The sequence below is a fragment of the Lutra lutra genome, chromosome 3, assembly GCF_902655055.1.
Source record: "Lutra lutra chromosome 3, mLutLut1.2, whole genome shotgun sequence".
Classification (NCBI taxonomy): Eukaryota; Metazoa; Chordata; class Mammalia; order Carnivora; family Mustelidae; genus Lutra; species Lutra lutra.
The window spans coordinates 106134048-106156035 of NC_062280.1; the positions used below are offsets into that span (position 1 = coordinate 106134048).

Sequence of the window (21988 nt, forward strand, 5' to 3'; positions counted from 1 at the left end):
ACCTGCAGAGAAGGTGCAGAAAAGCCACCTAGGTCTGACCCAACAGGGCAGGTGTCCCCAGCCCACTCACTGGCAAACCTCTACCAATACCGTTTTCACCTGAGCTAAGTGCCATCGGCACGATTCTTTATTTAATGGTGTATTTTTAATACACTCGCCTTTGGGGGTTCAATAAATAGATCTTAAAGTAGAATTGGTATTTTTTTCTCATATGAGAAGCCTGATCATATCTGAGCAAGACGTCTGCATCCCTGTCTCCATCGGGCCGAAAATCACCCCGTCCAGGTCAAGTACACATCCTATGTTGAGGAAAACCCCATGGGAGTGGGGGAAAGGCAGGGGGTGCAGAGAGGCCTCTGATGGGGCTCTTGCTGGAGTACAGATCCAAGCCCTGCCCTCCTCCCGGGCCACAGGGTCAAGCCATGGGGAGGACCCAGGGCATCTCCCATGTCCCTCCCTCACTGGAGGCTCCCCAGCCTCCTGGTGGTCGAAGAAGGCCCATTGCCTCCTGTTTTTAAAGGAGGCTGATTGATAGCAGGAAGAGCAGGAAGTGATGCTCGGGGAGCTAATGGATAACTGGTCAGGGAGTCCAAGGCTATCACTCTGCCTCCTGGTTCTCTGGAGGGCGGGGAATTCACTGGCTGCCACCAGGGCCTTCAAATGGAATCTTGTTGTTTTATGCTGTTGAATATCGGTGATTTAACGGCAGAATGGGAGCCGCCACAGCCACACCCCCTCCTCCTCCCACCACATTGAGAAGATTGAAATGTTTCCGATTGAAATGTTGTCTGTTTACAGCCCATATTTCCTCTGAGCTGTATATTTTATTGTCATATTGACACTAATTTGACTTGGATGTCACCTCCGTTCTGACGCCCGTTCTTTATGCTGCCTGCGGGTCCAAGGGGGTTTTCAGAAACCAGTTACATTGATCACACCACAGAGAGGCAGGAGGAGCTGCTGGCGGGACTGTCAGAGGCCCCAGTTGGCAGGGAGTCCATGCCCAGCCTGCCCAGGAGGGAGACTGAGGCAGAAGAGACCAGGCCATGGGGACAGGAGGGGCAGGCCCAGGCTGAATGGAATATGTGGCTGGTCTGATGAGCCTGCACACACAGTCCTGAGACCAGGAGGCCCTGAGCCCAAAGTTTTGTCTGCATCACAGAACTAGGAAAGGGGCAGCCTCTGGGCTCCAACACCTAGGTGTTCTCATTTCCCCCATAAGAAGGGGTGAAGGGGTTATGGACAGCTAAGCATGGGCCAGGTTAAGGTCCTCCAGCTGGATTTCCTTAGAGCACTTCCTCAGTGAGTCCAGGAGATGGTGGCTGGGGCATGGCTGGGCAGGAATGCTCCAGAAGCCATGAGGATTCAGAGCCCCACAAACCAGGCCACAAGGCTGGGTCCTGCTGTCCCCAGGGGAGGCATGTCCCAGTCCCACGCTCAGGACAGCAGCTGGCCCAGAGAAGGCTCCTGGGACTCAGCTCTCTCTGTCACTGGAGCCATGCCTTCCCTGCCCAGGACCTGAGGAGACGGGTTCCTGCAGCCATCCTGCTGCGCTCAGCCCAGGCTCCCGGGTGCTCGGGACATCCACACACAGCTTGGGTGGTATGCCACTCACCAGCCTGGAACAACCCCGAGGTGGGTCCTGTGGGCCCATTTTCCAGGTGAGGAACCAGCTCAGGGAGGTCCAGCAGCTCGCCCAAAGCCACCCAAGTCAGAGCAGTCAAGCAGGGCCAGAATGTGGCCTGCCAGGGTCCAAGGCCGGTTTCAAATCTCGCACCCTTCCTGACTGCCCCCAGGAAAGCAGCAATGTCCCTGAGCCCTCTGGACTTACCTGAGGCAAGCGCAGGCACCCAGTGAGCGCTCCTAGCATGGCGGCTACTTACTTTTCTCACTCCCCCGATGGTGAGCTTCCCAGGGGGCCAGGGCTGAGGGGCCCCCTGCTTGCAGCCCCCGAATGACCAGTCCCGTGCCTGGCATACTGTCAACACTGACAGGGGGGCTGAGGGGAAAAGGAACTAACACACGCACGAGCACAGGAAAGACCCAGTAGATGAAGCAGGGTCCAGATGTCAACAGTAATGCGAGCGGGTCGTAGCGGGTGGCGTCTGTCCCGGTGAGGGCCGGCTGGTGTCTGGTCACCCGGCGGCTGACAGAAATCAGCACAGACTCACCCACAGATGAATGGACGTCGCAGCTCTGCCAGTCCCCAGTCATAAATCACCAGAGAAGCCACAGGAAATGAGTGCCAGGATTTTCTTTCTATTTAGTAATTTATCAAGGGAAGAGGCGCATTAATAAACATATTTCCCTTGAGGGGTGGGAATAACAGAGATGAATATCACTGTCAGATTTGGCCTGTTTCCTCTTGTTAGGGGCGCAGGAGAGGGTGGGAATCCAAATATTAGCAACAAAATCTTTTTTTTTTTAAATGTATCACACAGATGAGTGTATTTCTTCCTTTATATGGTGTTAGATCTTCCCTCCCACCTCATATTTCTCCATTTGCCGCTCAGTCCGTAAGTAATAGGAATCTTTGGGAAGATTTTACTTTTGCATCTTTGATTTTCCTTCCAAGTGAGGACTGACAAGGAGTGAACTCAGGAAATAAGAACAAAGAAGCCTAATGGAGCCCTAGTGAATGCGCAGATGAGTGAGTGTTTTAGGGACGACGGGCGTGCTGCTGTGTGGCCCAGTCGTGTTTTCTAGACGTGCTGTCCCTTACTGCAACATTAGCATTAGACTCACCCTGCCCATCGAAACCCCCCTCCTAGCCCCTGAAGAAGCTACATGAACTCTCAGTTTCATTTTAGAAAATCAACTTGCATTTCATTTTAGAAAACCTCCGCTGGGTTTTAGGCACTCCCATGCTCTCCAGGTGTCCTCACAGTAATCCAGGGGGCCAAGCTGCATTGCCCCCATTGTACAAATGGGCAAAGAGAGGCTCAGGAGGCTGAGTCATGGGCTCCAAGGCAAACGCTACCTGTTGGGCTCCGTGTGGTGGCTAGCGCCACTGTGTGTCCCCACATGGTGTGTGTGTGTGTGTGTGTGTGTCCAGCCCAGCCCTGACCCCTCCAGGACACCCTTCCCCACAAAATGCCTCTCCTCCCCATCCTGGGCAGAGGTGGTGTGCTGAGTGGTCTGTCTGGCGGCCAACGGCCTGACCTCCAGTCCATTTCTGTACTTTCCCTGGCTGCGCAGCCTCGAGCAAACCTCTTGTTTTGTCTTTCACAAAATGAAAGTAAAAACAGCCCCACCTTTCTAGGGCAGTTTCATCAGAGATTAAACAAGTTAATACATTTGAGTGCTTAGAACAGTATCTAACGCCTTCCAGGCGGTCTGGAAATATTGACTCTCTGCGCTCCCTCACCGACCGCAGCATGCCTGCACCGGCGGCTCAGCCGTCACCGCCTCACACTTGGGCTCACCCCCGAGCCCGCTGTCTGTGCGTGCTCGTAGCCCTGAAGGGGAAAGGACCCAAGTCCCTCCTGTGTGAAGGCAGGAGAGCCAGAAGCAATCAGAAAATCACACCAGCAGATGCAGGCTTGCTAACAGGAACACCTGTTTGGATTGACGGGGTAGGGGGGGCCAGGGAGGGTGGTATGGGGAACACTTCCCAACCAGAGGATGTCAGGATGCTTTCCCTGGGAAAGCAGTAATCCACTGAGGTCTGAGCACAGAGAAGAGGGAGGAGCACTTTGGGCAGAGGAATATGCACGTGCAAAAGCCCTGTGCAGGAAAGCAGGTGACCTGAGGTGTGGGGCGGGGGTGGGGGCAGGACTGGAAGGTGGCTGGAGCAGAGCCTGGGGCCTGGGCAAGATGAAGCTGGAGAGGTGGGCAGGGGGCACCCACAGGACTGCCAAGAAGCCACCCTAAGGATTTGGGCCTTTTTCCTAATAGCACTGGGGAGCTCTGGAGAAATGGGGGTAGGGGGGCACAAGGACCGGATTTGATTTATACATTAAAGAGCTCTCAGGCTGCAGGGAGGAATGTGCCATCACACAGCAATTAGCTAAGAGCTCCATGGTGACCAGGGTTAGTGGTGGGCTGGAGGGAGCCAAGTGAGGGTGGGAGAACAGGGACCTGTAGGCGGCTTTGGGGGCAGACTCAGTCATGAAGGAGGTGAGGATGGGGAGGCATCAGGCCAACTCCTGGGTTCCCTGGTTCCTGCTCCACTGCTGTGTGGTGGTGGGTGGCCGCTGAGCTCAGCCCTGCAGGATACCCATAGCGACCTGGAGCTGCCTTTCAGACTGATTCTGGGGCCTCATCTGTTCTTTGCACAGCCTTGGAGGGTGTTTCTCTCAGGGGCTTTCTGAGTTTGCCAGCCAAGGGCAAGGGGCTAGGGGAGCACCGGGCATGAGGTGCCCAGGCTGGGGCTCTCTGCACTCAGAGGCTGAATAGCCGAGCCTTCTTGGGGGCTGTCCGGCACTGGGGATGAGGGCTCAGAGATCCACAGGCCATCAGCCCTGCCCTAGGTGCCCCCACAGCTGTGGGCACAAGGCACTGACACACCAACCCTGCAGCCAGGGTAACCTGCCACCTTCCTGGAGGAGGGGAACCTGTGGGGTCCAAGCCGTTCTGAGCAGACAGAAGGGAAGAAGGTGGGCATCACAAGCCCAGGACCAACCAAGCCCTGGCAGCCACTAGAGCTATATACAGGCGACCCCTCCAGCCCGAAGGGGGCACAGAAAGGTGCTCACATCCATCACCTACTCTCATCCTCACCACAGCCCTGGAGGTCCGAACGAGGAGACCCTCTCACAGAGAAGAAACCAGGACTTAGGGAGGGTCTGGACAAAGCAGAAACTGGCACGTGGGAGTTGCCCCGTTATACGGTCAGATCATTTCTAGGCCACTGTTTGTCCAGAGGAAAGACCCAGAACCCTGACTGGGGGCAAGGACTGTACACAGGCACAGTCTGGAGCCATGGCAGGACAGTGCGACCCCAGGGAAAAGGGAGCCAGTCAGGGGCAGCCTGTCCTCCCTTCCCACAGTTCTTGAGGGGTGAGGGGTGAGAGCCTCTGCAGGGGGTGGGAGTGCCTGTGCATCCTGAGTGTTAAAGGTGACAGGTTCCGGAAGCCTCAGGTGACTGCAGAAGCCAGGATTGGGGCTGCCCTCGGGGTGGGTCAGGAAGGGCGCCAGCCATGCCGTTTCTTGACCTGGTGCTAGTTTCACGGGTGGGTTTGCTTCTCGAGAGGCCACCAAGCTGTTCGACACTGGACCCAGCCCTGTTCCCCACAAAACTGGGAGTAAAGGCGTTAATTTGTGTCCAGCGAGGGCATTCTGTCACCCAAGCCCTGACCTGGGCTTCTCCCAACCTCCCCACACCACATGCGGATCAGTCCCATTCTGCAGAGAAGCAAACAGTTGGAGACAGGCTAGGTCCCTTGCCCAGGAGCCCCGAAGGTTCTCATTAGGAGTCCTCAAAGGCTCTTCCCGTCGTCCCCCACTTCCCAGTCGCCCTCCCTCACCCCATTCTGTCCCCCTACAAGCGCAGTGACGCCTGGGATTGGCTGTCCCCACAGTGTCGCGTTTCTCCAGCCCGCGGGTGACGCCGCGCCTGAGCCGCAAGCGGGCGCTGTCCATCTCCCCGCTCTCCGATGCCAGCCTGGACCTGCAGCGGATGATCCGGACCTCCCCCAACTCGCTGGTGGCCTACATCAACAACTCCCGAAGCAGCTCTGCAGCCAGCGGCTCCTACGGGCACCTGTCGGCAGGCACCCTCAGGTGGGCCCCAGCGGCCAGCGCGGCTGAGAACTGGGAGGCGGGGTGGGGGCGGCATGGGCGGGGCCACGCTGGGAGGGCCACGCCTTCATCCCCCAGGAGAAAGACAGGACTCCTTGCGTTTATGCATAAGCGCCCTTGAACCGGTTCAGGAATTCAGAACCACTAATGAGGATGTTGAAATGCGCAGATGTTTGAGTCTGGGTCCATATGCTCATTTGGCCCCCGAACGCACTTTCTAATGTGAAAAGTGACCTTTCCTGGGCCTAGTATGGAAGATTCCATCATGGAACCAAAGGTGGCTTCCTCAGTATTTCAATAGGTATCACGGGGAAGCCACGGCTGTTGGCCAGCACTGGGGACCCCGCAAGGTGTGACACTGTTTTGGCTCCCGCCAGGTCTCTGGGCTGGCAGCAGGCCTCCCACCATGGTCACAGCACGGCACACCAAAACCTCTGTGACACCATTCACCCTTGGGTCCTCACCCCCACCCCCACAATGCAGCCAAGGCTGTTTTAGGACTCACACCCTACCACTTTGACTGAACTCATGTCAAGGAGGCTCATTCACATGGCCATTGGCAGGAGCCTTATTTCTCGTACTGATGTCCTCTCCCTAATGCTGTTTGAGCATCTTCCCACCATGGCACTGGCTCCCCTCTCCCACCCCCGGAGTGAGCAATGAAGGAGAAAGCAAGGAGGAAGCCACAAGCCACCTGTCATGTATGGCTTAGGGCCGGAGCTCACCATTATCCCTTAGTCTCCTGTTCTGGAGTGAGTGGCCCATAAGCAGATGACAGGGAGGGTCTAGAAGTGCAGTAGAAGTGAAAGAAGAGATGGGACCATGTGAACCAGAGGGCCCAGGGCACCTTTCCTGGACAAGGGGGCATCAGGACCAGCCTCAGCGGCCCAATGGTGTTCAGATAGTCCCCGATGATGATGCAGGGGTGCATCCCAGGTGTCAGAGGAGGGAAAGGCCGGGATGCAGGGAGGAGATGGAGCCTGGCCCCTCCGGGGGCCAGCCTGCTGGAGTGAAGCCTGCATCATGGGGCAGGGCCCACTGGTAAGTGCAGAAGGGGAGGTCTGAGATGGCAGGCAATGGGGAGCCACTGCTGGCTCTTGAGCAAGGTAGAGCCACACTGGCAATGAGACGAGCCACACTCCCTGCCCAGGCCGTGATTTGTCTGCTCTTCTTTGCAGCCCTGCTTTTACCTTTCCCCATCCCATCAACCCGGTGGCCTACCAGCAGATCCTGAGCCAGCAGAGGGGCCTGGGATCTGCCTTTGGACATACTCCACCCTTGATCCAGCCCTCACCCACCTTCCTGGCCCAGCAGCCCATGCCCCTCGCCTCTATCAACGCCACGCCCACCCAGCTCAGCAGCAGCAGCAACTGTCTGAGCAACGCCACCCAGGTAGATGGGTATAGGGGGCACAGGGTGGGTCGCCGGGCTCCTGGGACCCTATGAGGGATGATGGTTGCCCTCTCACACCGGGAGCTGGTGGAAGGGCTCTGGGCACAGGTCTGGCTGCTGGGATGTCTGTAGGGCAGAGGCTGTGGGATCCAAAGGACTGAACACGGGGTCAGGAGACCTGCGCTAGCTCCTAATACCCTCCCTTTTCCTTGGCAAGTACCCAGCCAGTAAGTTCAGCAGTCACCGGTCTAATCAACTTAATGTATAGACAGAGAAAGGCTAGGAGTCAGAGCCTGGCAGAGAGAGTACTCTGTACAGTTTAGTCTTTGAGCTTAAGTTTGCAAAAAACCATCTTATTTGCCCTTTCTAGCAAGCCTTTGATGGGGCAGGCATGCTGGTATGGTTTCTGACACACAGTAGGTAGTATTTGGTGGGGAGAAGCCCCATTTTGCAGATAAGGAAATGGAATTATAGAGACGGTGTTGGAGAATGGAGAGGCATAGGCTTTGGAATCAGTCCCACTGTGTTTTGGACCCTGACTCACCAAAAGCTCTTTCAGCCTGGGCTGATGAACGTGCTGAGCGGGGCCTGCCACATCACTGGCACCTTGTGAGCCTACGTGAGCTTGTGGGCCCAGAGCCCCATGTGGACCCAATTCTGGTTAGCACTCACGATGACAGTTCTTGAGGTGGAGCGAATGCACAGGCCAGCCACCTGGCAGGCCGCAGCACAGATGTGACCACGTTCTGGGAGGAAGGCAAGACTCTACCTTGTCCAGAAGAACCCCTTTTCCAAGACGCCCTCCATCTCCACCCCAAGGCTCTAGGCGGCCGCCTAGCACCTGCCCCCAGACAGAAGCTGGTAGCTCTTGTCACCACCCGCCCTGGTTGCTCTATCTAGCCCCCTTCTCCTGAGGAACTAGGCCCTTCTTTCTTGCTCCCTGGGCTGGCCCAGCCCTGTTCTCCCCAGCCCCCAAGCTTCCCCTGCTCTCGTGCTTCGGAGGGCTGAATGGTTGAGACTGTTGGAACAGGGGTGATCATGCCCAGCATCTCCCAGAGAAAGTGTCTTTTCCATTCCCATGGAAGTGGGGGGGTTGGAAGGCCGAGCTCTGGGCTCTCCCCAGCTGTGCTCCTGGCCAAACCACCAAATGGGGAGCCAGCTTCTGAAACTTCCAACACCAGTGTTGGCCCAGTCAACATGGGGAGGATCCCAGAGGTAAAGCCCAAACAGAAGTTGGGGTGTCCTCGCCCTGCTCCTGTGTGACGGGCTCTCCTGCACTCCTCCCTCAGAACAAGCCGAGCAGCGAGTCGGCTGTGAGCAGCACGGTCAACCCCATCGTCATTCATAAGCGCAGCAAGGTCAAGACAGAGGCCGAGGGCCTGCGGCCAGCCTCCCCACTGACCCTGACGCAGGTAACCTGCTGGTTGTCCTGGCTGCCCTCCCGTTGGGTCAGGGGACCTGGGACCTCAGCCCTGGTGGCGAATGGATGAATGGACTGCTGTCTGTGTGAATGAGTGAACCAGAGAGGGTGGATACACTGTGAGCTCAGGAAGGACCAGAGCTGGGTCCCTGGCAGCCTGCACATCATATGCTCATCAAACATGTGTCACACGGAAGAATGGATGTCTGGGGCTGCAGCCATCTCCTCCCAGCCCCTCACACAAGCCCCGGTCACACACGCTAGCTTGTGGCCCCATCCCGTCTCTCCTTCTCCCTGGAACTTCACTCCCCTATCCCCTCCCCCTCACTGCCACTACACCCTTTCCTGACCCTCCTGGAGAACAGGACTCAATTCTGCCCGGAGCCCAGCCTAGCTTCTAGGCCATCTTGCCTGTCACCTGCACTGCCCTGTAAAGCTTCGGAGAGGGTGGATCCCCAGGAGAAGTGTCTGATTTGGCGCCAAGCCATCGGGGTTTACACAGGGACAGGTACTAAGTCCCTATGACATTATATTTTCTTTCCTTCTTTTAAGATTTTATTTATTTATTTAGGGGAGAACACACGTACATGTGGGAGATAGGAGCAGGCTGAGCACAGAGCCCAGCGCGGGGCTCGATCTCATGACCCTGAGATCATGACCTGATCGACTAGCCACCCAGGTGCCCCGAAATAATATTTTCTAATGACTCAATGCACATGTGAGTGGCATGGTGAGTAAGGAAGGAAGGGAGGGAGGATGTTTCTTGGCAGGAAGGTGAGGAAGACAGCCACCCGGAGCCCAAGACTGGTCTGTTGTGGGGCTGAAACCTCTTTGCAGGTCCCTTGGGATATCCCGCCCCTTCTTCAGACATTCTGAGACAGGCCAAGACAGGCCCAGTTCTTGGAGCAAAGGCCTGTCAGGGGAAGGGCTTGGTGTGAGTGCTGAGCCCACGGGTGAGCCTCCCACCCCTCCCCAGACCTCTTGCCGTGCCCTGGTTTCCATCTGTTACTCCACATCATCAGCTTTGACACCAAGGATGCAGGGGACCTCCGTCCCCATCTCCCCTACATCTGCCAGACCATCTTTTATCAAACCTGTAAACCATCGGGCACGCTCTGGGCACTTAATTTTTATGAAATATCGGGTCCTGTTATTGTCAGGCAAACAGAGGAGCTGGTGACAAATTCTTCTCCCCTCGCTGGCACTGAGGCATCTCGGCTTGATGCATGGTTTCCACGAGGTCGGCCGTCATCGGGGGCCGGTGAAATTGATGAGGACAGCCCATCTCCAGGGGAGACAGACACGCCGAAGCAGCGAGGACAGGCGCTGAGCCCCCGGGAGCCTCTGCCCCACCCCTCTTGCCCAGAAGGGTGGCACAAAGCCGGCCTTCCTGCCTGGCCTGGCCCCTCAGACTCATCAGTGAAAGGAAAGCCATGTATCACCCGAGGTTGTCACCATGTTGCTCAGTGTCCTGATTCAGTGACCTGGCTCATTTGTAAGGTAGATGGGCGTGTTTCCCCCGCGGCAGGCAGTGCTGCATAAGGAGTCCCCACTCTGCTTAAGCCCTCCAAACTGTGGGCAAGGGTGATGCCGGCTCCCTCTAGAGGCCCAAGTACACCCGCGGCCCCTGGGCCACCTCGCGCTCACAGGTCCATCTGGCAGCTTGTTCGAGAGTCTTCTTAGAGACGAGCAGGACATGCAGCTCATGAGATAAGAAGTCTGTTTGCGGTTTTTCTGACCATGCAGAGCGGGTGTAGGAGGCCACAGCCCCGCAGAGCCCCCCAGGGCCACAGGTCCCGGGCAGGGGTGCTCCTGCACCTTCCTTATAACATGGACCCCATGCCCGCCCACAGACTTAGGAAACCACATGTCATCATTTGCCTTTTCAAGGCAAGTACATTCATTGAAAAGCACTCTGAGAAGCAACCAGAAGCTCCTCTGAGAGGAGCCCTTTGCAGCTCTAGTGGGCAGTGGGTTGGTCAGGGGCCTGGGTCTGCAGCCAGCCCAGGGAGCCGTGAGGCTGATTTCCCCACGCCCAGAAGTGGGCTCAGCAGTAGTAATGAGGCTAAGGGGCGAGCGGCAGCCTCCGCTGCGTGGTCTCTGGAGCAGGTGGGGGCTGGGGCTCCTGACTGGGGAGAGAGGTTATCCCCCTTAGTCTCAGCTCTAAATGTTTTCCCCAGAGGCTTTTCTGAAAGACAGACTATTCCAGCAGTTTTATAGATAGTGTAAAATGGAATGCAGCTCATTCTAACAACTACCTGTTTGCCTAGCTTTGCTCTGAGCCTGCCTAGCGAGCCCACGGAATACCGGGGAGTCCTCGACATCCTGTGGAGGTCCTCACTGGGCCTTCGTCCCAGCCTGGCATGTCTGTGCCTCCCCTTCTCTCCCCACCTGCAGTCTGACCCCATGTCCCCTGCTAAGAGGCTGCCCCTGACCAGCTCAGCGTCTGCTGGTGTGGGGCTCCCTATGGGACAGAGTCTCCGTCTCTGGCTCTTCGGGGCGTGACATGCTTTGTGCTCTTTGAAAGGAATGCCGGGCACCTGTGATCGGGTGAAGGCCTATCTCGGGGGGTGGGGCTTTCCTTTGGCCCTATCCTGATGGGGAGACTTGAGTGCAGACCTAGGCTGTCATGAAGTCACTTTGTGCTCTACAGAGAGCAAGGTGACCTTTCCCTGAACCCATTTTCCTGGCTGCAATGCACGAATACAGACACCCACGTGTCTTGGGGCTGTGGCAGGGAAGAGCGGCGGGGGGAGAATTTGCCATAGTTCGCTCACTCTACCCTGAGCCTGAACCAAGGCGAGCTGTGAGTCCCTGGAAGGAGGGGGTCATGTGAGAGTCAGTTGTCTGCACGCCAGCTGGTTCTCTTACCTCCACACTGGACCCGACCTCGTACACACTCTAAATAAAAACACCCCCACCCTGATCCCATGGGGCCCACCTCAGCTCCCCCGGAGGAAACCAAACCAAAGAAGGAAAAGACCCTGCCCTCTTTTCTCCTGTTCTCCTTGCCAAGTCAGTTGACCCAGGATGTGATGGGATCCTTTGGTGATGATAAGCTAGCAGGAGAGAGGAAGGAGGGGCCCCAAGACAGCTGTGCAGATAAGAGGAAGGAGGGAGGCAGCTGCGGAAGTAGGCTGAGTGCATACATGGGCATATGTGTGTGTTTGCGTGTGTGTGCGCGTGTGCATGCAAGCATGTGTGTGGCCCTCGCCACAGACTGCCTGGGGCCCGTGGCGACCTTTCATCAGGGGCAGATGGCTGAACACGGCTCACCATGGGTGTGTTCTGCTCCTCCCCCAGGAGCAGCTGGCTGACCTCAAGGAAGACCTGGACAGGGATGACTGCAAGCAGGAGGCCGAGGTGATCATCTACGAGACCAACTGCCACTGGGAGGACTGCACCAAGGAGTATGACACGCAGGAACAGCTGGTGCATGTAAGCCTCTAGCCGCACAGCCTGCTGTGGCAGCCAGAGCTTCTGGGCCCCCTGCTGGAGAGAAGGGGCTGGAGGAGACAGCTCCAGGAGATGCCTGGGCCATGGCCTCTGCAAGGGGGAGGTGTAATTATTTATCTGGGCCCCACCTGTTTCTAAAAGTGCACATACAAATACAGATGTCATAAAAGAGATTAAAAACAAAAACAAGTAAATGAGAAAATTCAGGAGAAAGGAACAAGAAGATGAAGCCTGGAGTAGAATGTATTTTTTAAAAACTAAGTGCTCTGGAGTGTTATTTGCATAAATATCTTTTTTTTTTTTTGAGCTTCCTAGCAGCCAGTGCAAAGAGGGAATTAAGAACAGTTAAATTAGCCAGCGTCAGTGAGATCATAACAAGCCTGACTCTGAAACCAGGACATAGTTCCTCCCATGGAGGAAGGAATTATTAACTTCTTCTGGGAGACCATTCCCAGAGACCTAGTATCTACAAGTGCAGATGGGGTATCAATACCATATCAGGAGGAGACTGCTTAAAAATGCCTAGATACTGCCAGGGCAGGACACCAGAGAGGCCATGGGACCTGGGTGCTCTTTTTGTGTCGTGTCCCTTGGTCCCCACTCTGAATTTCTCTACAGCAGCATTCACGTGATAGCAGTTGGAGGGGTGGGTAACCCACAGCGGGAAGAGCAGAGGCTTCGAAGCTGGCTACATCACAGTCAGCTGAGTGGTTCCGAACCACTTAAGCCTCACGAGCATGTTTTTTCCTCCTGTAATGGCAGGTGAAGTCTGCCCCCACGAGGGTGTAAAGGTTAGATGGGATGCCCACGTGAGCATGTAGCAGATGGCTTTTCACACCTGGTGGTTCCCTCCCACTCCCTCCTCCTGGTTTCCTATACCAGCCTGAGTGTCTCTCTTCTCCATGCAGAAGATGAAATTGAAGAGAAATTGACTTGAAGAATAACCCTTCCAGCCAACCCCCACCCTGCCCTGCACACACACACACACACACACATAGATACACACAATTCTTGGGAACTGAAAGTCCGTAAAGATGAGCCCCACACCAGACCAGCAGCTCGATCTTTGGGTAGGGTAGATACACACACTGTTCCCATCCAGAAGCCACCACAGGGAAGCTTGCTTCTCCCCACCCCTGTGTACTCGGCATTCAGGACACCACCCACTCCCTCCTGTCATGAGATTTGCTCTCAAATGCTGGAGGTTTCTTTTGCTTTGGGGATCCCCTCCCCCCACAGCGATTCTCATGTAGGAGGCCAGAATTTCACAGCGAACCCATTGGAGCTGATGTAGCACCGTGAAGCAGGGCTGCTCTAACCCCTCCTGGAACTTGAGCATAATTCTTCAACCTGCATCACGTCTTTGGGTGAATGAGTCCAAGAGGGAGGAGGGGCCACTGGGGCTGCGAGTTGTAGTATGGATCAGGTTAGATGAAAGAGAGGACAGCACATGCGGGGCCAGGAGGGGGCCGGGCAGAGGTGGAGACACAGACACGAGAGGTGTTCCTGGTGATGAGTGATGAGTGCCAAGAGCAGGGAGTGAACACCTCCAATAAAGGCATCAGGGGCAGGAAGCGTTAGCTGCAGGCTTCTGCCTGTGACCGGGACCGCCCCTGCAGGTGTCAGGGAGCACTTCTTCCTGGTCCCGGAAAAAGAAGGCCCCTACGAGAAGAGAGCCAGCCCCTTGGCCCAGCTGTGTCTTTCTCTCTGCTCTCCGGGAAGATGGATGGTGGCAGGCACACAGGCGAGCCAGAGCCCCCAGTCGATTATTAACAATTTGTTGCTAAGTAAACCAATAAGAAAAAAATGAAAGGCATTGTCAGGAAGCATTTTTATCATTTGAAAGGCTTTAAAAATGGAAAGTGAGGCTAATATGATAAGATTTCCCTGGAAGTTCAAAACGCAGTAGAGTTTACTCGCTCCAACGCTGACATTTGTATGCACAACAGCCAGGGCCTGTTTCTCTGGGCGCGTGGGCCAGGCGGCTTGCTGTCTTTCTGGGCCGGGCTCTCCCCGACAGCCCCGCAGCGTGCCAAGATCGACAGCAGCACCGTCCAGTAGAAGGATGCCGCCAGCCACAAAGGCCCACCACACGTGTAACTTGACATTAACCTGGGAGCACGTTTTAAAAACGGTCAAAGGAAACAGGTGAAATTCATTTAAAAAATAGATTGTATTTCACCCAATATATCTGAAAGATGATCATTTTGACGTGTAATCAATATAAAACAATTATTGGGGTATTTTACGTCCTTTTTTTTTTTAATTGTCCATCTTAGAAACAGCCCATCCCTGTTGGGACCATCCACATCTCAAGGGCTCGAAGCCACAAGTGGTGAATGGCTACTGCATTGGAGGGGTGGCAGGTGGAGGGCGGTGAAAGCAGGAAGATGTGCCAAGAGAGGCGGTGGGGCTGGAGAGAGAGCAGACCAAGACCAGAGTGTCCCACCCTCCTATCCCCCTAGGGGGAAGCAAGCCCAGCCTGATCCACACACAGATAGCGCAGGACCTTGAACGAAGAAGGAGATGAAAGGGGAAGGATGGGATATGGATGGGGCAAAGGGAGGCTCCCTGGTGGCCTTTAGAGAGATGCCCTAGAGGGAGAGGAAGCATAGGAGGTTCAGTATACTTTTTCAGTCCGCTGCGTGAGTGACTAATACCACCTTTTTTTCACTCCCCTAGATAAATAAGCAACCTCAAAACCTAAGGACTAAAAGTCCGGAGGCCCCACACATATCCACACATCCTAAGCTCAGAGGTAGTAATACCCCTGCTCCAGTGAGTATGGCAGCTTTCAGTTAAATAATCAAAGCAAGTGACTAATCCAAAGGGCAGCTTGCAGTGTTCCCTGTGACAGAAAGGGAAATTTGGCCCCTTGTCCCACATCACAGGAGAAACTAATGGAGGTGGCTCACATGTGATGAGCCCGAGGTAGAAGCTGGAAGGTATATGTGTAGGGACTGGGGAAAGGAGGAAAGTTAGTCTGCATTCCTGGGCCAGGGCAGTGCTACCTGAGATGTGTCTATGGACCCCACCTCCAGGAAGAGCTTCTTGACCTTGCACTTCCCAGCTTTCCCCCTATGGCCCCACCTTCCCCAGGAAGCAGGGCTCCCAAGGCCATGCCTCAAGATCAGTCATGCAGTCTTTGGCTGACCTGCTGTACCTTCCTGGGCCATCGTGTGCCAGGGGCAGCCTCGCACTGTGCCCAGAGCCCAGCATCAGGGTACTACCCTTGCTTGTGGGGCCCTGCCTAGACCACATAAGATCTGGGTCTCGGTGAAAAATGCTGGAACCAGCCTTTCAGAGGCTACTCTCAGAAGTAGAGATGAGGATACCTTTATGTTTCCATTAGGATTTAAAAAAAAAAAATTTCAGGAATTCCTGGGACAATAGGGGCAAGGTTGGGAAAAGCTTCGCATGCACCAACTGTGGGCATGTCTGCCTTGCTGCAGTTCATTAGTGCCTACTGTTTGCAGCCCAGGAGCATCACCATCCTGACCAGAGCCTGGAGCCCAGCCTGGGGTGAGCAGGACGCCCTTGTCCATCACAGATGGCCACTTTGACCACTGACTAATTGGGAAATACAGCTGAGACGAGTAGCTGTAGATGTGTAGACACAGTAGATCTGCAGTTAGGGGCAGCTAATGAGAGCTAATGAGGAGGTGGGGCCCGGCACCCAGGCGGTGGTCTTGTCAGGCAGTGGGCGTTGTGTCTGCACAGAGGAGGTGGGGTCTGCAGGGGCGGGAGGCCGGGCTCACCGCCATCCTTCCCGGCAGCACATAAACAACGAGCACATCCACGGCGAGAAGAAGGAGTTTGTGTGCCGCTGGCAGGCCTGCACGCGGGAGCAGAAGCCCTTCAAGGCGCAGTACATGCTCGTCGTGCACATGCGCAGACACACGGGCGAGAAGCCCCACAAGTGTACGGTGAGTGGAGCTTCCAGTGCCCCCCCCCCCCCCCCCCCCCCGCGCGGTGTTTCCACGCTTCAGGCGCAGCCCTTCCCCTCCACCGCCTGGGTCTCCACAGAGGACAGCCGAACGCCTGGGGCTGATGTGGGCTGTGCTGGGCATGGCTGGCCATGGCTGGCCATGGCATCATCTGGGCCCCACAACGTGTTGTCCTGTGTGCTCCTGCCCTGGGAGTTCTGCCCTTGGGGAGTTCCGCCCTGAGGCTGGTCACCTTTCTCTCCCAGACCTCTGATGGACTCCAGGCGTGGGTGCATCTTGGTAACTGCAGTGGGGAGGTGCTGGTGGCTCTGTAGTTGTGACTGTGTGGCCATGAACCCCACGGCGGGACTATACCCCTGCAGTTCAGCCCTGCACAGAGAAAACTTTACTGGCGAGTTGCTGAAGCAACATCCCTTTGGTTGAATTTTTAAATTATTTTTCTTTTTTTTCTTTTCATTTTTTTGAAGATTTTATTTATTTGAGATAAAGAGGTTGGAGGGTTGGAGGTGGGGGTGGGGGGAGGCAGAGGGAGAAGGAGAAGCAGACTCCCAAGGAGCAGGGAGCCGAAGCAGGACTCTACCCGGGACCCTGGGATCATACCTGAGTGAAGGCAGACGCTTAAGCAACAGAGCCACCCAGTCGCCCTGAATTTTTTTTTTTTTAAGTGGACACAAAAATAAAAACTTCTAGACATTTTCCTTTGTGGTTTCAACATAATTGGTGACTATGATTAGCAAGACCTATTTTTAGCACAAGTGACTGGTCCCTCTTTAAAAGGACCACTAGTCCAGTGATGCCCTGACCTGCTTGCAGCTAAAGCCTCTGGGAATTCTCCATGAATTACCTTATAATTCTGAGATAGACCTTTTGCTCTCATTTTAATATCTCTGAATTCAGGCTGTCTTAAAATTGGTAGTGACTGGGATTCAACAAAATATGCCACCTTTGTTGGCAAGTGTTTTTTTTTTTAATCAAGATAAAACTCTCACGCCCTAAATTCGCCCTTTAAAAAAATGTACAAGTCAGTGATTTTCCGTATGTTCACTAAGTTGTGCAACCATCACCGCTAGCTAATTTTAGAACATTGTCATCACCCCCAAAAGAAAACCCAGACCTATTTGCAGTCACTCCCTGTCCTCTTTCCCCCTACTCCCTAACAAGCACTAATCTGCTCCCCCATCTCTATGAATTGCCCTGTTCCAGACAATTCGTTAAAACGGAATCACGCAATGGGCAGCATTTGTGTCTGGCTTTGTTCACTCAGAGAGTTTTCAAGGTTTATCTGTATCGTAGCATGTATCAATACATCGTTTCTGTTTGTAGCTAAACAACAGTTCATTGTACACAAAAACCCTAGTATTTTCACCCATTTACCCAGTTGATGGATATTTGCATTGTTTTCACTTGTTGGCTGTTATAAAAAATGCTGCTGTGAACATTAGTACACGAGTTTTCGATCCTCTTGTGTATGTACCTAGAGTAGAATTGCTGGGGCATATGGTAACTCTTGTGTTCAACTTTTGGAGGACCAGCCAGACTGCTTCCCAAAAAGGCTGCACCATTTTATATTCCCACTAGCACTATCTGAGGGTTCTGATTTCTCCACATCCTTCCTAACACTTGCTTTTGATGACACTCATCTTAGGGGATGTGAAGTGGCATTTCATTGTGATTTTGATTAGTGATTCCCTAATGACTGTGATGTTGAGCATCTTTTCATATGCTTATTGGTCATTTGTATACCATCTTTGGAGAAATGTCTACTCAAATATTTCACCCATTTTTAAATTGAGTTATTTGTTTCTATTGTTGGGTTGTAGTAGTTCTAAACCCTTGTCAAATATATGACTTTCCAGTACTTTCTCCCATTTCTGTGATTTTCTTTTCATTTTCTTGATGGTTTCCTTTGAAGCACCAAAGTTTTTAATTTTGATGAAATCCAGTTTTTTAATTCTTTGTGCTTTTGGTGCCATACCTAAGAAGCCATTGCCTAATCCAAGGTCACAAAAATATATCCCTATGTTTTCTTACGTGAGTTTTACAGTTTATAAATATATAGTCTTATTTACATAAATATATACTTATGTATAAATATATATTATAAATATATAAATAAATATAAATATAAATATATAGTTTTATAGGGTAGCTCTACCAGTTAGGTCTTGAATCCATCTTGGGTATATGGTGTGAGGTAGGAGTCCAGCTTCATTCTTTTTGCATGTGGCTGTCCAGGTGTCCTGATCCCATTTGTTGAAGAGACTGTTCTTTTCCCCATTGAATGGCCTTAATGCCCTTCTCGAAAATCATTGGACCCTTATATATGAGTTTATTTCTAAACTCTCACTTCTGGTCTGTTGATCTCTATGTCTGTCCTTATAGCACCACCCACAGTCTTGATTACTGTAGTTCTGTAGTAAATTTTGAATTTGGGAAGTCTCAGTCCTCCAGATTTGTCCTCCTTTTGCAAGATTATTTTGGCTCTTCTGGGTCCTTTGCAGCAAGTTATTTTTGTAACATTCTGAGTGCTAGCAAACCTTAGCCCTGTGGTACAAACTGTGTATTGTAGAAACAGATCAATGTACCAAATATACCCAATCACTGGTCAGGAATAAAGGGGAAGATGTGAAGATACATAATAACCCAGTTCCTACTAGGGTTTATGTGTTATTCTAAGGGCAGTTTTCATAGGAACATTAGATGCTATTGCACTATTTTGGAAATAGGTTCAGAACCTCCTACAATAATCCATCCTCCCTTCCTTCCTCCCTCTCTGCCACTCTCTCTTGCTCCCTCCCTCCTTCTTTCCTTCCTTTCCAAAAATGCTTCTTGAGTGCCAAAAAAAAATGTTTTCATCAGATATTAACTACTAGGAACTAAAATGAACAAGATCTAGAAGATACCTGTTCTCTTGGAGCTGGTATCCTAATGGGAAGGCCAGATAACAAAATGACAAAGATTATAAATTGCGGTAGGGAATATAAAGAGAAAAAGGGTAGTCTTATGATTAAGAAAATCAGAGAAATTCTTCTAGAGGAAATACCATAAGAGATTCAGAGGGAGTGAACCAGGCCAGGACCCCGGTAGCCAGGGGCAGTGTGTGCAAAGGCCCCACACTGAGAAGAACTTAGTGGGGTCAAGGAACTGAAAGGGGCCCAGCATGACCAGAACAAAGGTGAGGGTGGCCAACTCACTCAAGGATTTGGAGCACACTGGATTTTATTTTATCTTAGTAGGCTCCAAGTCCAGCGTGGAGCCCAACATGGGGCTTGAACTCAAGATCCTCAGATCAAGATCTGAGCTGAGATCAAGAGTCAGACACTTAACTGACTGAGCCATCCAGGGGCCCCTGGATTTTATTTTCAGTGCCTTTTAACACAACTATTCTAATCAGGGAGTGGCACTGGAAACAGTTAAAAATAGTACTTTCAAAGAGTTTTTAATGATAACGGGAAGATTCTCAGCATGTGCGGTTGACTTTAACAAACAGAGTATGTAACAAAATACCTGATATGTTTCCACTTGGGATTTGAACATTCAGGATGAACTGCCAAGTCCCCAGAGAGAGACTTACCTGCATGTCGGCAGTGGCTATCCCTGGCAGCCAATGGTTTTCATTTCTCTTTTTGCACTTTTCTGTCCTTCCCAAATGTTGTAGAGTAGTCTTGTGTCATTTTATCATCAGAAAGCAGGGTGGGTATTGTTAAAATCCTGGGTGCACCAGTGGAGTGTGGGGGAACGGATCTGGGGAGGAGGCCGCAGACCAGCCCCTGAGGTTGGGATCCCTGCGTTGGGTCTGGGGCACCCTCACTGACCGAACCCACCTCTTCCCAGTTCGAGGGATGCTCAAAGGCCTACTCTCGCCTGGAGAACCTGAAGACGCACCTGCGTTCCCACACTGGGGAGAAACCGTACGTGTGCGAGCACGAGGGTTGCAACAAGGCCTTCTCCAATGCCTCCGACCGCGCCAAGCACCAGAACCGCACCCACTCCAACGAGGTACCCCGCCAGGGTGTGCACAGCGTGTGCATGTGGGGCCCCTCTGACGCGTGTGTAAATGCACCACCCCGTGGCTTCTAGTAGGCTGTCAAGTAGCTAGGTGCCTGATGCCCCTAGCCCCCACCCCAGCCTACTATCTGAGTTCAGGACGGATCGGCAGGGCCCTGCCCCTCCACCCTGAGCAGCTGGCAATGACGTGCTACAGCTGCTGCTGCTGTCTGACCTATGGTAGCTGTCAGCCCCTCACTGATAAGCCACAGAGCAGCCTTTGTCTCCCTCCCAGGTAGCCTGATGCCCTGACAGGACTGACAGAGCCCAGGGTGAGAAGTCCACTGTACTGGCCTCCCAGTCCAGGCCAAGCCGCTCAACTGCTTTTGCTCGGGTAGACTCAGGAAGGAACATTTCTAAAAACTTAGATACGTTTTGGATCCCAAGAGGATTTCCTCCAATGCTTGTAAGAAATCAGAGGCATTCCCTAAGGAATCTAAGCCCCCCAGGGTCTCTACAGACAAGAGCTAGCCTTGAAAAGGGGTGTGTTTATGTATGTGTGTGGATGTTTGTGTGAATGTGGATGTGCGTGTGTATGTATTTATGTGGGTCTGTGTGAATGCGTATTTGTAGGACATGTGTGCGTGTTTGTGCACTTGTGCACATGTACGTGTGTGTGTGTGTGTGTATGTGTGGTGTGTACGCATGGACATGTGTGTATGTGTGAATGTGTGTGGAGGGGTACTAGGGAGTGTGTCTACATGTAGATGTGCGTGCGGTGTGTGTGTGTGTGTGTACTCAGTACTGAGGTTCAGAAACCCTGGGTTTTCATCCCATTCTTGAGTGACTTTGAACCAGTTTCTTTGCCTCTATGAACTTGTTTTTCTTCATCAGAGAGATCGGGGTGTTAACCCTATTTCCCATAATACACTCCTACTGATATAGAAAATTCCAGTGCCCTGATCTGCAGGGAGGTGGCATTGCAATCACACCAAACTTCGTGTCCCCGACCCTCTCCCTGGTCTCTGATCTGTGTCCCCAGCTTGTGATGAGGGCTTCCTCAGCTATGCACTTACCCACATGCAAAGATGGCAGATCAGACTAATGTGGCTGAACTCCTGCAGGCCTGGGGCTGGCCGGGCTCCATCCAGCACCTTCTGACTATACCAGCCAAAGGACATGGCATGGCTTCAGGAGAATGGGGAGTGCTCTCACTCAGAGTCTCGTAACACATGCCTGCTTCTCTTCCCAGAAACCCTATATCTGCAAGATCCCAGGCTGTACCAAGCGATACACAGACCCCAGCTCTCTCAGGAAGCACGTGAAAACGGTACATGGCCCCGACGCTCACGTCACCAAGAAGCAGCGCAACGATGTGCACCTCCGTGCCCCCCTGCTCAAGGAGAACGGGGACAATGAGGCCAGTGCTGAGCCCGGTGGCCGGGGCTCTGAGGAGAGTGCCGAGGCCAGCAGCACCAGCCAGGCCATGGAGGACTGCCTACACGTCAAAGCCATCAAGACCGAGAGCTCCGGGGTAAGCAGAGCAGGGCAGTGTAGGCCCCAGTGCATGCCTCCCGCCCCCAGGAGATCAAGCCCAGCAGCACAAGGGCCCAGAGCCCCAACTGCAGCTGTGGGCTGTCTCGGGATCCCCTCTTCAAAGCGCACGACAACATCCTCCTCTCTCCAGCTCAACTTTCCTCCCTTCACGACCTTGGGCCTCTTATAGAACCTGTCTTGTGCCAGGTCCCGTAGTTCTAGGCAGGGCCGTGGGCCACGGGGATGCCTGGCCCCACATGGTCAGTCTGTGGGTGGTTCCTGGGGTTTGCCTTTCCAACCAGCACCCAAGCGCTACAGTTGGTCCCCTTCCCTCTGTCCTGTCTCTGTGTCCTTGCCCCTGTGGCCTCCACTCCTTTTGTTCTAACCATCTGTTCTTTGTTTCCACCTCTTTTTCTCGACTGTACCTCCCCTAAGGATAGACGGTACTGAGGTGAGCAGGGAAGCCCGGCCGGGGTGTGGGCGGGCTGGCGTGCTGAGGGCGGGCTGG

At 53.4% G+C, this 21988-nt stretch overlaps 1 protein-coding gene across 3 annotated transcripts in view; it reads left to right on the forward strand.

The window, feature by feature from the left end:
- Positions 1-21988, forward strand: part of GLI2 (GLI family zinc finger 2) — a 246678-nt gene that overhangs the window by 217750 nt on the left and 6940 nt on the right. For all 3 annotated transcript variants that reach the window (XM_047722625.1, XM_047722626.1, XM_047722627.1), the window contains 7 exons: positions 5523-5724; positions 6921-7134; positions 8424-8546; positions 11858-11992; positions 15787-15936; positions 19792-19956; positions 21197-21478. In XM_047722625.1, coding sequence (XP_047578581.1) covers positions 5523-5724; positions 6921-7134; positions 8424-8546; positions 11858-11992; positions 15787-15936; positions 19792-19956; positions 21197-21478 — 1271 coding nt within the window. The remainder of the gene's footprint in view (positions 1-5522; positions 5725-6920; positions 7135-8423; positions 8547-11857; positions 11993-15786; positions 15937-19791; positions 19957-21196; positions 21479-21988) is intronic.